Below are 15,562 nucleotides of genomic sequence, written 5' to 3' on the forward strand. Positions count from 1 at the left end.
TATCTCTGGCTACTCACCTTCCTTCAGGGCTCAGGGATTACCCACAACCATACAAATTACGATAACCGGTCAGTATAATCGATGGTCCAAATGGCTTTCTGATGATCTATTCTTTATGTTTTTATTCAGCTGACTTTTATGAATAGTTTCCCTACTCTATCATGGCTATCTTCTCACAGGGTCCCTCCTTACCGCTGGATTGTGCCCCCTGGTGAGATGATTACATTACAAGTGCGTTTCCGTTCAATTGCACTTGGGAAATTCGATCAAACACTGAACTTTGAAGTCTTGGAAACGCGAAGATGCTATAAATTGTACTGCAGAGGAGTCTGTACATTCCCAAATATAAGCAGAGATCCCAGGTATGTATCTTAACCTAATGGGAAGATTTGTGTTACATGAACAATAACCATGAAATTGGGGGACCATGCCAGCATGAAGTGATTGTACATAATAATTGCCTTATGGGGTAACTTTGTAAATTATAAGTATCCAGGAACCTTTTGTTGTTGGGAGGCATCAGAATCATGTTTTTGATTATATCAGGCATTGCTGGTGCAATTAATTGTCCCAGTGTGATTTATTAGGTTGTTTATTTGTAAATAAATTAAAAAGTTGCCCACTTGTCGTGCAGTTTGCAGTCTGGATTTTCCTGTAATAATGCCTCAGTTTCTGGGTGGTTCTGGGGATATATAATTTTTTTTTCTTTGTTGGTTCATGGGACGTGGATGTCGCAGGCTGGGCCAGCATTCAATGTACATCCCTAATTGCCCTTAAAGGTACAGTCAAGAGTCAACCACAGTTACTGTGCATCTGGAGTCACATGTAGGCCAGACCAGGTACGAATGGCAGATTTCCTTCCATAAAGGACATTAGTGAAGCAGGTTTTTACGACAATCGACAATGGTTACATGGTCATCATTAGACCTTTACTTCCAGATTTTATTGAATTCAAATTTCACCATCTGCAGTGGTGGGATTTAAACCATGTTCCCCAGAACATTATTCTGGGTCTCTGGTTTACGGCAATGACAATACCACTATGCAGCTGCCTCCCCATGATAATCTGTTTTACCACCACACTCCTGCTTTAATAAAAAGTCCCAAATCCTTTTCACCAACAAAATGATCAGATTGATTGCTGCCTGACTTGTTGTATATACATGGAGCAGTTTTGCACAACTAAGATTACTGAAACATTCCCTACGCCCCAACTCAGCCTCCAAGAGAACAGGCTATTAGTGCACCTCAGCAGTGTCGCTGTGACCATTACCAAACTGAGGAGATTTTGTAGGATCTTCACCTTCCCAAGAAACTTTGATTGTTTCTTAATTTGGAATTTCTCTTTAAAAGTCTGCAAGACTTTCTGAGTTATCGGGCAGGATTCTCCTGTCCCCCAGCTGCGTGTTTCTTGGCGGTGCACTATTCTTTCGCGGTGGGATTCTCTACTCCCCGCTTGTCTATTGGATTTCCCATTGAAGCCACCCCACACCGCTAGGAAACCCGCTGTCGGTGGGAATAGAGAATTCCAACCAGCGGAGAATTCTGGCCATCATCCCTGAATACTGCACTATCAGCATCCCGGGGGTGGCTACCATTGATCTGAGACGGAACTGGGCCAGTCGAATAAAAACTGTGGCTACAAGAGGATGACAGAGGCTGAGAATTCTGCAGTGAATAACCCACCTCCTGATTCCGCAAAATCTGTCCACCATCTACAGGGCACAATTCAGCAGCATGAGACTCATCACTTGCCAGGACGAGTGCCTTTTCCACTACAAAAACAACTGGATTCTTCTTTAACAGCATTTTCCCATTCTGTGACATCACCAGGACGAGGCAGCTGTGAATGGACACATCTACTCACTTGGATCTATATCGCGGATCCTTCACTGTTGTGGGTCAAAATCCTAGAACTCTCTCCCCAACTGGACCATGTGCACCTGCACAACATGGAATTCAGTAGTTAAAGTCAGCAATTCACCACCACTTTCTCAAAGGCAACCAGGGATGCGCCATAAATGCCAGCCTAGCCAGCGATGCCAATACTCCATGAATGATCATAAAACAAAACTTAGCTTAACTGGCTTATCTAATGATCTCTGAATTGGCAATGTTAGTTCTGGAAGCAAATTCATAATTTACCATGCAACAATAAACATTCAGCTTTTGTCCATCTTGCAGTATTATTTAAAGGGTCAGGCACGCAATTGCCAGCAAGGTGATGTTAAAGAATGTTTTCAGTTGAGAAGTGCCTGGAAGTACTCTGGAGTATTTTTAATCTATTTGAACCCCAAACTCACTGAGTTTCTCTAATACTGCCCTCTTCCAAGCTCTGGAATTCCCTCATTAAAACACCTTGCCTCTCTAACACTCTCCCCTTCTTGAAGACACTACACTACTAAGATAGTCAGAGGGTTAGATAGGGTGGACAGTGCGAGTCTCTTTCCTCGGATGGTGATGACCAACACGAGGGGACATAGTTTTAAATTGAGGGGTGGTAGATATAGGACAGATGTCAGAGGCAGTTTCTTTACGCAGAGAGTAGTAGGGGTGTGGAATGCCCTGCCTGCAACAGTAGTCGACTCGCCAACTTTAAGGGCATTTAAGTGGTCACTGGATAGACATATGGATGAAAATGGAATAGTGTAGGTCAGATAGGCTTCAGATGGTTTCCAGGTCAGCGCAACATTGAGGGCCGAAGGGCCCATACTGCGCTGTAATGTTCTATGTTCTATGTTCTATCTTTTCTGTGGGTTTTGACCACCTTCCCTCATGTGTCTAATGTCAATTTTATTTTACATTAAGACACTTTATAAATAATCTGCTCTTATTGACATTCCAAATAGTACTGTTGGGTGAGTTGTGGGGATGTGCACTGAGTAGCTTAAGTGACTGGTACATTAATGTCATCATCAGACGATTCATTCACCAACCATGCCCATCTACATGAGGTGATTCCACTTTTTGTGGTACTGTTGCCAGGTCCTTGGGTCAGGGAGGTATGTTAACACTGCCGCCTCAGTGCCAGGGACCCAGGTTTAATTCCGGCCTTGGGTGACTGTCTGTGTGGAGTTTACACATTCTCCCATGTCTGCATGGGTTTCCTTTGGGTGCTCCAGTTTCCTCCCATGGTCCAAAGATATGCAGGTTTGGTGGATTGACCATGATCAATGCATGGGATTACGGGGTAGGGCGGGGAGTGTGCCTGGGTAGAGTGCTTTTTCAGAGGGTTGTGGCAGACTTGATGGACCGAATGGTCTCCTGCACTGTATGGATTTTATAATTGCTGTTATGATACATCTGGCCACCTCTTCCATTATATTCTGAAGGTGGTACTTGCAGGTCCCATGATTGCCTGCAGGACAATAGTGTCATCCGTTCTGATCTCCAGCATAAATGCCACCATCAATGGATTTTTCACTCTGGAACCCTCTCCCTGCCCTGGTACTCATGTTTCCATCATGTAAATTCCAGAAATATTATGTACTGCAATTCCCTTCAAGAGGGCACAGCCTTTTAGAAGAGCAGGTTGGTTGCACCATGTGATTTGTGAACAATTAATAATAATGCCTCTGGACACCCCTGCTGATCACAACAGCATTAGGAAGAAAATATCAATGTGGGAGCCAATCGCTCAGACACTACAACCATTTGGATGGGGTGGTTGCACCAAATTTCCCATCTTTCGACTTCCAGCGGTGGTCACAGAAAGAATGGTCGCACATTTGGTGGCTCCTGCTCGAGGTGGAATTTTCTGGTCTTTCCCCATCCAATTTGAGGAGTGTTTGCTGGTGAATGGTGTATAAGCACTGAAGGATTGCAATACTCCTCTGGATAATGGCTTATCGGATGAGAGATGTAACAAAGAAGAGGCAGTAGCTTGACCGTGAGAATAGTTGAGGTGTGACACAGAAAAAGATGGCAGAAGGTGCTGATCATCGTTACCCGCACAATGATCTACAGAGCAGCTTGTGAGCTTTTTGAACAACAAGTTCCAGCAGCAGAGGAAGGAGGCCTCTGAGTACCTGGCTATGATGGTGGAGCCGCTTAGGGTGGCTATCGAGAGAGTGGAGCAGAGGCTGGAGGTGCAGGTCCTGGCACTCCAGAAGGTGGAAGAGTAAATGGGGGAGCATTAGGACTGGCTGGCCTTGCTGGAGGTGGAGATGGTGCCGGTGGCTGACAGCCAAAAAAGGTTGAGGGAGAAGATGAAGGACCTCGAGAATCGCCAGAGATGGCGTCAGCTATAGAGCCGTTGTGGCGATATTTGAATTGCAGTGGGTTAAGGCATTCTGGGAGTATGAAGTTGACATGTCTCATGACTAACCTCTCGAAACACGTCATAATGATCGATGTCAAGGTAGTCGTTGAGGCACGTTGCCTGGTTCTTCTTTGGCACCGGTATGATGGTGGTTTTCATGAAGCACGTGGGAGCCACGGATTGGAGTAGGGAGACATTGAAGATGCCCGTGATCACACCCGTCTGTTGGTCCACGCAGGATCTGTGTGCATGACCAAGAACTCCGCCAGGATCCATTGCTTTCCGAGGGTACACTTTCAAGAAGGCTGATCCGACTTTGGAAGGTGATGGAAGATGTGGGTGTGTCCGAGGATGCTGGGGCAGTTGACAACGGTTTGATTGTCAGCTGCTCGAAACGAGCAGAGGATGCATTGAGTTCATTGGGGAGAAGTGCGCTGCTGCCTGAGATTTACATGGCTTTGCTTTGTAGTCCATTATGTTGTTTAAGCCTTGCCGCAACCATGTCGTTAGTCTGTGACTCTAGATTAGTCTGGTATTGACTCTTGACTCCTGGTGGCTTTGTGCAGGTTATACCTAGATGTCATGCATAGGTCAAGGTCACCTGTCTTGAGCACCTCAGACAGGCCTTCAGTAGAGAGTGAATCTCCTGATTAAACCATGGTTTCCGGTTGGGGATCGTACGTACTACCTTCTTTGGCATGCAATCTTCTCCAGACTTGCTGATGAAGCCTGTGCGGAAATGGCATACTCATTTAGGTTGCCTGCTGAATTCTTGAATATGGATAGAGGTCTCCCTCTATCTAAACTCCTTCTGCTTTATGGGGTGTCCCTTTATCTGAACTCCTGCTGCTTTATGGAGTCTACCTCTATCTAAACTCCTGCTGCTTCATGGGTCTCCCTCTATCTAAACTGCTGCTTTATGGGGTGTCCCTCTATCCAACTCCTGCTGCTTCATGGGTCTCCCTCTATCCAACTCCTGCTGCTTTATGGGGTCTCCCTCTATCTAAACTCCTGCTGCTTTATGGGTCTCCCTCCAACTAAACTCCTGTTGCTTTATGGGGTCTCACTCTATCTAAACTCCTGCTGCTTCATGGGTCTCCCTCTATCTAAACTGCTGCTTTATGGGGTGTCCCTCTATCCAACTCCTGCTGCTTTATGGGGTCTCCCTCTATCTAAACTGCTGCTTTATGGGGTGTCCCTCTATCCAACTCCTGCTGCTTTATGGGGTCTCCCTCTATCTAAACTCCTGCTGCTTTATGGGGTGTCCCTCTATCTAAACTGCTGCTTTATGGGGTCTCCCTCTATCTAAACTGCTGCTTTATGGGGTGTCCCTCTATCCAACTCCTGCTTCTTTATGGGGTCTCTCTCTATCTAAACTCCTGCTGCTTCATGGGTCTCCCTCTATCTAAACTCCTGCTGCTTTATGGGGTCTCCCTCTATCCAAACTCCTGCTGCTTTATGGGGTCTCTCTCTATCTGAACTCCTGCTGCTTTATGGGGTCTCCCTCTATTCAATTCCTGCTGCTTTATGGGGTCTCCCTCTGTCCAAACTCCTGCTGCTTTATGGGGTGTCGCTCTATCTGAACTCCTGCTGCTTTATGGGGTCTCCCTCTCTATTCAAACTCCTGCTGCTTCATGGGGTCTCCCTCTATCTGAACTCCTGCTGCTTCATGGGGTCTCCCTCTATCTAAACTGCTGCTTTATGGGTGTCCCTCTATCCAACTCCTGCTGCTTTATGGGGTCTCCCTCTATCCAAACTCCTGCTGCTTTATGGGGTCTCCCTCTATCTAAACTCCTGCTGCTTTATGGGAACTCTCTCTAGCCAAACTCCTGCTGCTTCATGGCTCTCCTTCTATCCAAACACCTGCTGCTTTATGGGATTCCCCTGTGGCAAAGTATGATCCTTCTACTGGAGGCTGAGGAAAGGTAAAAAATGAAAGTAGCACCTTCTTTTCCCCTTTTGTTTAACTCCCTCAGTCACCACGCACCATCTTAAGCATCCTAATGCTCCGGAAACAGCTCTCCAGTGCAGGCCGCAACACTCCTGTGGAATAGAATTACTTCATGATGATTTCTCCAAAGTTGTCACAAGAAAAATTCTGATTTGTAAAAGGCAAACACTGTCAAAATAGCAGGTGAAGCATCATAAAAATGCATGATAATATTGCATAGAGTAATTTCCTGGTTGCAATGGCTGATCTTTTTGGAGATCAAATAAAATGTCAGCTCACTGGGATTTATTCCCTGAATGGTTAAACTTTCTTTATCTTTCTTATATTTCCTAGTGTTGTCTTTCGACATCGAAAGAAGAGCTTGAAGCTAGACGAAATTCCTATGAAGAAATACGTCATGAGCACAGGAGTATTTCAGTTTGGCCCTCTGCTCTGTGGACTAACAAGGGAAAGGCAAGTAATGGAGTGAAACAATAAATAGTTAATCTGGAGCCCAGTTTGCTAACAATCCAGGATTAGTTTGTAGTCTCTGTGGATTAGAGCTCAATCTCCAGAGCACTGCTGCAAATAATCCAGGAAAAATAGGGGCTTTAGAATAATGAGGGTTTAATTTCATTTTTGTCAGTGTTTTTGTTTCTTATTTATAACATTGTTGGAGATGGGTTGTAAAGCTATTTGATTGGGCAAGGCATCTGGAAAGGGGATGTCATGTGATAAGACCACGCTGTGGAGATACCGGCATTGCCGGAGACACCTCCCCCTCACAGGAGAAGGCCGCCCATAACCACCGGGAGCGGGAGAAGACTGGAGGGGGACTGCCGGACCTGCGGTCCCTGACCGTGGCAGAGCAGAGGGCCCTGCACGTGGTCAGCGGCTCAGAGGAAAGGGAGGTCACCAGGGTCGAATTTGGCTGTGGGCAAGGAAATGAGACCTTGCTGAGTTGCAGTTCCCCGTGACACGTGCACCAACACCACCCCCACACCACCATCACCCCCACCCTCACCCCTACACCACCCTCACCCCACCCTTCACAATCTTCACCACCCTCACCATCACCCTCACCCCTACACCACCCTCACTCCCACCACCTCCCAGTCCGCAGTCTAATCCGGCATCTTGTCTTGTTTTCTTGAGGACCTGCTGGAGATTGGGTGGGTCCATCTGACATCCCACGTCCCGAGCCAGTGGCACAGTCGGAACCCCACTGCGATGCGAGCGCCGACAGCGAGAGCAGCTTGGACGGCAGCCCTCAATCCAAGATGCAGCACACCCCGGAGCTCGAGTCTGAGGATGATACTGACTTCCGTCACAGCTGCCTCCAACGCCCTGCACCATCCCAGAGACACTTACCTTGGTTGGGCACTTTAGTGAAGAGGCTCCTGGGATACTATCTGGTGCGCACCACACGGTTGCCCAAGCACAACAGGTGGAGATAGGAACTCCCGAGGGGGCGGACAGTCGGCGGGCAGGCCGACCCCAGGAACTAGCCGCCGGTCAAATGGGTTTCGGGCTTCTGGAATGGACACCCATCGATTGTGGAGATGCAGTCGCAGAGCCAGGACTACATATGAGGGGTTGTCAGCGAGCATTCAGCACCTGCAGATGCAGCTGGAGGAGTCTAAATGCGTGCAGGAGCAGGAGGTGGTGCCAACAATATGCCACCCAGGTCAGCACCACATGGGTGTCGACCACGGTGGAGGCATTGGGGTGACGATTTTGGCTATGGATCATTATGTCCAAGGCCTGGGGCATTTTGTGAAGGTACTGCCGAGGCCCAGAGCAGGGTTGCTGCCTCAGCCAACCGTGTGCGAGTCCACCTGAAAATCGCAGCGGCGATCCTGAGCGTGGCCCAGTCACAGCGGGCCATTGATGGGAATATCAGTGGCATTGCCCAGGCGCTTGCCGACATTGTGCAGATGCAGAAGGAGGTGGCACAGTGACAGAGGGAGATGGCGCAGTCACTGGCTGATGTGACACAAACTCAGAAGGTTGTGGCACAATCACAGCATGATGTGGTGCAGTCGCAGACAGCAATGGTCCACTCCCTGTGCTCTATGGCCGCAGCCATGCAGACCCTGGTCGAGACCAGCCTCCAGGACTGGCAGCGCTAGGTGTCAGAGGTTGCCTCAGGCAAAAGCTATGGTCACAACTCCATGCCATGGAGTAGCCTGATGGGGCCTTTGAGCACCCTGCGAGAGGAGGAGGTGTTGGGGCCCCTGATGGTGACTCACACAGAGGAGGTGCCAGAGCACCGCTGCACCTCGGACTCCCTCCCACCCACCGTCCCTGGTGCATCTGGTGGGCAGTGGGCAGCACAGGGTGGCAGCATGCCATCTGGGATATCCGAGTGACAGCCAGGCCCATCCAGGCCTGGTCCCCCCAGAAGACAACTGCCAGGTTGCAGGGCAGGAATCGCAGCAGGACACCTCTACTCCTGCTGTACCTTCTGGGGAACCACCAGGATGTTGCATTAAGACCCATAAGGCCAGAAAGTTAGATACCAATTAAATTGGCATGGATGCAGGGCACAGTTTAGTTACAGGGGCTAAGGCACAAATCTGTATATATGTTGTCACATTAAACACATATTCACACTGTTACGACCTGCCTCTGTGCTCTATCAGATGGATGTGAGGGGTGGACTTTGTGGGTGGGCTGCGCTTCCCACCCTCCCCATCACTGTCACCCCAGGGATCCAATTGCACGTGTGATCGAATGACCGGCTCGTATGCAGGGATCACCAAGGTTGGCAGGAGTCAGATGTTGTCATACAATGCAGAGCACCATAGCTCATCACAAAGCGGGATGTCATCTTCCTCCACACCACATCCGGTGTTACTGCCAACCTGTAGTGTAGCAGGTATGTATCACGGAGGGGGTGAGGGTGGGAGGAGGGGGTGACCAGGAGCGGGGTGCAGAGTTGGGATGCAGTGTTCATGTCCCTGGCCAGTGTCCCCCAACCCCCAGTCGGTGAACCTGGAGGTGATCAGAGCGTCCCATGCGCATTAACCCAGGTGCACACAGCAAGCCTTCAGTGCTTGCCTGGGGCTCATGTTCTGCTCATCCTCCTCGTCGGACGAGGCCTGCTGTTCATCCTCCTCCTCCACACATTGCTTCTCTGCTGCGTGATGTTTTGGAGGTCGCACCACCATGATGCGGGCGACCTGCTCAACATTATACTGAAGGGCCCCTCCAGAGTAGTCCAGGCACTTGAACCACATTCTCAGGAGGCTTACGCACCATTCGATGATGCTCCTGGTCGCTGCATGGGCGTCGTTGTAGCATGTCTCTGCAACGGTCTGTGGCCTCTTGATAGATTTCATCAGCTACGCCGCAGCGGATAACTCCTGTCACCCAGGAGCCAACCCCATCTGGAGGTGGAGGTGGAGGGGGGCGCATCTTGAACATGGCAGCAATCGTCGAGTGTGCCAGGATGAAGGCGCCGTACCCAATGCAGGGGTATTGGGCGCAGACATGCATGATGCGCAGCTCATGGTCACATATCAGCTGTACATTCATCGAGCGGAACCCCTCTTGGTTTGTGTAGAACGACCTATCATCTGCAGGTGCTCATAGGGGGCAGGCATCATGTTTTTTTTTATTTTTATAAATTTAGATTACCCAATTATTTTTTCCAATTAAGGGGCAATTTAGCGTGGCCAATCCACCTACTCTGCACATTTTTGGGTTGTGGGGGCGAAACCCACGCAGACACAGGGAGAACGTGCAAACTCCACACGGACAGTGACCCAGAGCCGGGATCGAACCTGGGACCTCAGCGCCGTGAGGCGGTTGTGCTAACCACTAGGCACCGTGCTGCCCCGGCAGGCATCATGTTGATCACCCCCTGGACCCGGGGCATATTGGCGATGGTGGTCAACCCCGCTGCTCAGGCATCCTGGTGTGCTTGGATGTATTGAGCTACCTGGGCATATAGGACCTCCGTGATGGCGCGGATGCACTGTATACTGAGACAGGTCCCCACTCAGCACCTGGAAGGACCCCATGGCGTAAATGTTCAGGATGACCATCACCTTGATGGCCACAGGGAGTGGGGGTCCTACCCCATTCCCCCACAGTGCCCAGTATGCCATGATGTGGCAGATGTCGCACTGTCTCCCTGCTCAGCCGGAATCTTCGACGGCAGGTCCTCGAATAACAGGCACTACTGGTACAAGCGAGGCCTCTTGCGATGTCTCCTTGACACCTCCCCCTCCTTGGTCTGTTACTCTGCCGGCTCTTCATCCTGGGTGGCTGTCTCCTGAACCTCTGCAGCACACACTGCTGCTGCACTCTTCACTGCTGCAGCTGCCTCTTGCAAGCTGTAGGAAGGCCACCATTACTGGTTGAATTCCAACATCCATTGCCTGCAGAGGGTGAAAGACCGACATGTTAGCATGATGCATACCCCCTTGCCCAACCTGGTTCAACGGCTACAGGGTAGCCCAGGTTGGTACTGCGGGCTCTGCCCCCACATGAAGATCCCCCTCCCCCCTTCTCCACACCCCTGGCCCTGTCGTTGCCCGGAACCGTGGGGCCCCTGGCCCTGCTGCCAGGGGTACCATTGGCTGGCGCTGCCAGCAGTGTGATCCGTAGCCCCCGCCCTAGGGACTACAGTGGGCATTGCTCTGGGTGGGCCACCTGATGTCCTGCCGGCGGGTGGCGGCCGGGTTGGCGGTGTTATGGCGAAGTGTCGGGTGCAGGGGTGGGGGGTTGGGGCATCCATATGGCCTGTGTCACTCTGCAGAACCAGGGGCCAAGGTGGGTGGTTAGTGAAGTGTGCAGTAATATGGCTGCCTTGCAGGCCGCAGCAATGGAGGTCAGAGCCTGGACACTGCCCCAGTCCATGGGGGGGGGGGGGGGGGGAGGGGTCACTCCTGTTACTCAACCCTTTCCCCCGTCACCCGCCCTTCCTGTGCCCCCCCCCGGGTCTGGGAGGGAAACCCCACCCCAGCTAGCTAGGATGCCGTAGAGAGGTGGGGGCACCTTGTTCCCCAGGGTGGGAAGACGGCTGCCACATGTCATTGTCAACCGAGCTTGGGCACAGGTGGCAAATGGCATGGATTCCATCGCAAGGATTGGGCAGCAGTGCAGGAAGAAGTTGCATGACCTCTTCAGGGCGACCACCTCCGTGCCCCTGGCATCACCTTTGTCCCACAGTCACCCGCCCCATGCAGCCCAGTAGGCAGTGTTGGATTAGGGTGGGCAAACCCTTGGACAGACATGATGAGTCACCAGCTCCGTGCCCCCGGTACCACCCCAGTCCCACACACCCCCATCCCACACCTCTCACCCCCACTCTCCCCCAGAGAGTGACTGCACCCTACCCGCTGGTCATCCCCTCGCACCCCGTCCTGCACCACATGCCATGGCCGGGTGCCCCACACGCTCAGGCCACCAGCTGCGGACCCCTGTGCTATCCGCATCCAAGTGCCACAAACTGTGCATTATCTGTCCCCCAGGAGAAAGTAGCTCACAACTTCTGGGTGCAGGAGAAGATGGGAGGGGACCTGCCGAACCTGCAGCCCCTCACCGTCGTGGAGCAGAGGGCATTGGACCTGGCCAGCTGGGTGGGAGAGCAAGCAGTTGCAGAGGTGGACGTCAGCATGAGACAATGATGTGAACCCCAATGTGTTGCGATGTCCCTGTGGCACATGACTCAATATCCCCCTTCCCCCACACGCCCGCTGCCCCCACCACCCCCACCCACAATCTCACCATGCGTCTTGTGTTGTGTCTTGTGTGGTGACCACCAGACGATGAGGAACCGGCTGGTGTCATCTGCTCCCAGCCACTTCCGCACGACCCACCAGGCGACGGGGCGAGACCATCCGGGGACCCGCGCGCCCAACAGCAAACCCACGGCAAGCGAATACGAATTTCTTGTCACTGCTATCACCAACACCTTCCACCATCCCAGGGACACTCACCTCGGCTGGGAATGTTAGTGAAGAGATTCCTGGTGCACACGACACACAGGCAGCCGTACATCAGGTAGAGGTAGGAACCCCGAGGGGATTGACGGTCGACGGACGGCCTGACCCCAGGGACTAGTTGCCATCCAAACAGGACTTGCACGTCTGGAGTGGACGGTCCCATCGATGTTGGAGATGCAGGTGCAGAGCCGGGGACTACATGAGGGGGTGTCAGCAGCGATCCAGAGACTGCAGGAACAGGAGGCAGTGCCGACCATGGTTGCCATCCAGGCCAACACTGCATGGGTGGCGTCTGCAATGGAGGCCTTGGGTGTGAAGGTTAATTTTAATAATCTTCATTGTTACAAGTAGGCTTACCTGAACACTGCAATGAATTTACTGCGAAAAGCCCCTTAGTCGCCACATTTGGGTACACTGAGGGAGAATTCAGAATGTTCAAATTTCCGAACAGCACATCTTTCGGGACTTGTGGGAAGAAACCGGAGCACAGAATCTGAGCCACAGAATGGAGAAGGCGAACTTGCTCCTGTATGTTGCTCACATCCGTCTTGATTCTTTGGTCCTCATTAACATAAAAGCAGCAAGATTCATTAATGGCTGCGCAGACTCCCCCTTGCGCTGCCAATAGGAAATCAAGGGCTATTCGATCTTGGAGTACTACCTTAGAAAGGGACTGAATTTCTGATTGCAACCCCTGGATGACATCCACGGCTCTATTCTCAATGAATTCCATAGTAGCAGAGATGTTAATGATAGCCCTTTCTAATTCCAAGACTCCCAGACCCCAGATAAGGGCCTGGACAAACTGGTGGAACCCGATACTACGGGCAACCAGTGGGTTCGAGATCTACCTTTAGGATGCCCCGGAGGTCCCAGATGGTTATGGTGGGAGTGAATGGCAAGGTGTTGGATCCTGAATTGCCAATAGTGCAGGCCTCTGCATGGGAAGTGTCTTATCGGCTTTATTCCCACAAAGCCAGTAGAGACCATTGCGAACAAGGGTCGGGTACAAAAGGTATGGTTCTGACCGAATCTAAGCCAATTCGAAACAAAGGTAGAATTGGTCTGGGCATACCAAACAATTCGACAGGTCTGACTAAGTCATAATGTTCGCAATGCCAGTAGCTCTGGGAATCCAGTAGTGTTTTAATTATTATAAGGCCCAAACCCTCCTTCAATGTAGCCGTCAGAAGCCAAAATGATTGTGGAGTTGCCCAGGGTCAGTTTATGTGCCCACTGACAGTCACACCCACTCCAGTTAGTATATGTGAGACTGGTCTCGGAGAAAGGGTAGGCATGTCGACTCATTCCCCTTGCATTCCCAAAAAGATGCCATTGGGTCTGACTGGGTGTAGAAGCGGAATCGAGCTGCCTGGTAATCATAATCAGCAAGATAGACACAAGAATTTAATGGTAACTCACCCACCCAAGTACTACCCCGGGTATAGTTCCTTTTAACGCATAGACAGACTGAGCCCTTAACGACCGTCTTCGGACCTTGCAGAATCTAAGGGGAGGAACAAAAATCACATCTCTGAAGGGGAAGAGTTAGTGGGAAAATGAGTAGAATCCAACAATTGGTCCGGTTGCCTAGTGAGGCAACTGCCTGCATCCTTTGAACCTCCAATTACTATTGAAGATATTGCAAGGCATACACAGGAGCACTCTTTGATCAATCTTTATTGACAAGGAGAGCAACTCAGTGACATTCACTGCATCACTCTGCCTGAGTCCAGCAAAGCAGAAACAGCTTGATTAACCAATAGAATTACAGTTTAAGCCTAATCCTTCATTTGCATGTCACACACCAATAATATCACAGTTAAACTTTCATTTTAGGCCAATGATAGGACAGTAATTCTAGCTAATGGTAGACAGGGCAAACTGACCAACGGAAGAGCAAGGTCTTTCAATCTTTCTTTTACGTAATCATTTCCCCTTTGCCCTTGGAGGTTACGGTATTTTACAGAAAAGCACATTCCTGAGAAGGCTACCTCCATCGTCCTGTCTCCACAGACTTACGTCATTCACTAAGAAACAGGATAATATGGTTTCAGCACTAATTATGTCCTTTGCTAAGGAACAGGATATATGGAATCCACAGGGCCAGTTTTTTGGACATATTTAAGAGGGAGCTGGACGTGGACCTTGCGGCTAAAGAGATCAAGGGGTCTGGAGAGAAAACGCAAGTGGGATATTTAATTTGCATGATCAACCACGATCATATTGAATGGTGGTGCAGGCTCGAAGAGTCGAATGACCTACTCCTGCACCTATTTTCTATGTTTCTATGTACTAGAGGGCCCCACCAGAGTGGTCCAGGCACTTGACCCACGCCTTCAGCACGCAAATGCACCGCTTGAAAACACCCCTAGTTTCTGCATGGTCGACATTGTAGCAGTTATCTGTGTCAATCTGAGGCCTCTGGATAGAACATAGAACATAGAACAGTACAGCACAGAACAGGCCCTTCGGCCCTCAATGTTGTGCCGAGCCATGATCACCCTACTCAAACCCACGTATCCACCCTATACCCGTAACCCAACAACCCCCCCCTTAACCTTACTTTTATTAGGACACTACGGGCAATTTAATGGATAGGTGTCATCAGCCACACCGACAGTGGACCCTGTCACCCAGGAGCCAGCCCCTCACCTGGGGGAGCGCCTCAAAGATGTTGGGCAAAATTGAGTGTGTCAGAACAACGGCGTCGTGCACGGTACCTGGATAGCGGGCGCAAACGTACATGATGTGCAGCCGGTGGTCAGAAACTAACTGTACATTTTGGGAGTGGAATCTCTTCCCATTAATGAAGGGCACCTCCTCTTGCACTGGTGCTTATAGGGGGACATACATCCTGTCGATCAACCCGTGGACCTGGGGCATGCCGGCAATGGTAACGAATCCCGCTGCCCGGACAACCTGGTGGGATCGGATAATGCCAAAGGTAATGTATTGTGCCATCTGGGTGGATGCTTCTGTGCACGGAGGTCTGGGTGATTTTGGGCAGGTCCCCACTCGACGCCTGGAAGGACCTCGTGGCAAAAATGTTCAGCGCCACTGTCGCTTTGATGGCCTATGGGAGCGGGTGTCCCCACCCATACGCCCACGGCTCCAGATGCTCCATGACCTGGCACAGACGTTGCACGGTTTCTCTGCTGAGCTGCAGTCGTCAATCACACGCCCGGTTGGCAGGTCTTCGTACGACAGTTTCTGCTGGAATCGCAAGGCCTATGCGGCACCCTCCTTGGCCTGCTGGGCGGTTGGCTCTCCATCGTTACCAGCTGGCTCCTGCTCTTAGAACATAGAACATAGAACAGTACAGCACAGAACAGGCCCTTCGGCCCTCGGTATTGTGCCGAGCAATGATCACCCTACTCAAACCCACGTATCCACCCTATACCCGTAACCCAA

The 15,562-nt window shown here is 50.8% G+C and overlaps 1 protein-coding gene across 1 annotated transcript in view; it reads left to right on the forward strand.

Annotated features, from left to right (window-relative positions):
• Window positions 1-15,562, forward strand: part of hydin (HYDIN axonemal central pair apparatus protein) — a 1,231,368-nt gene that overhangs the window by 1,058,797 nt on the left and 157,009 nt on the right. Inside the window, exons 50-51 of the mRNA XM_038807144.1 lie at window positions 180-362; window positions 6,546-6,665. Coding sequence (XP_038663072.1) covers window positions 180-362; window positions 6,546-6,665 — 303 coding nt within the window. The remainder of the gene's footprint in view (window positions 1-179; window positions 363-6,545; window positions 6,666-15,562) is intronic.

Source organism: Scyliorhinus canicula, chromosome 9 (genome assembly GCF_902713615.1).
Source record: "Scyliorhinus canicula chromosome 9, sScyCan1.1, whole genome shotgun sequence".
Lineage (NCBI taxonomy): Eukaryota > Metazoa > Chordata > Chondrichthyes > Carcharhiniformes > Scyliorhinidae > Scyliorhinus > Scyliorhinus canicula.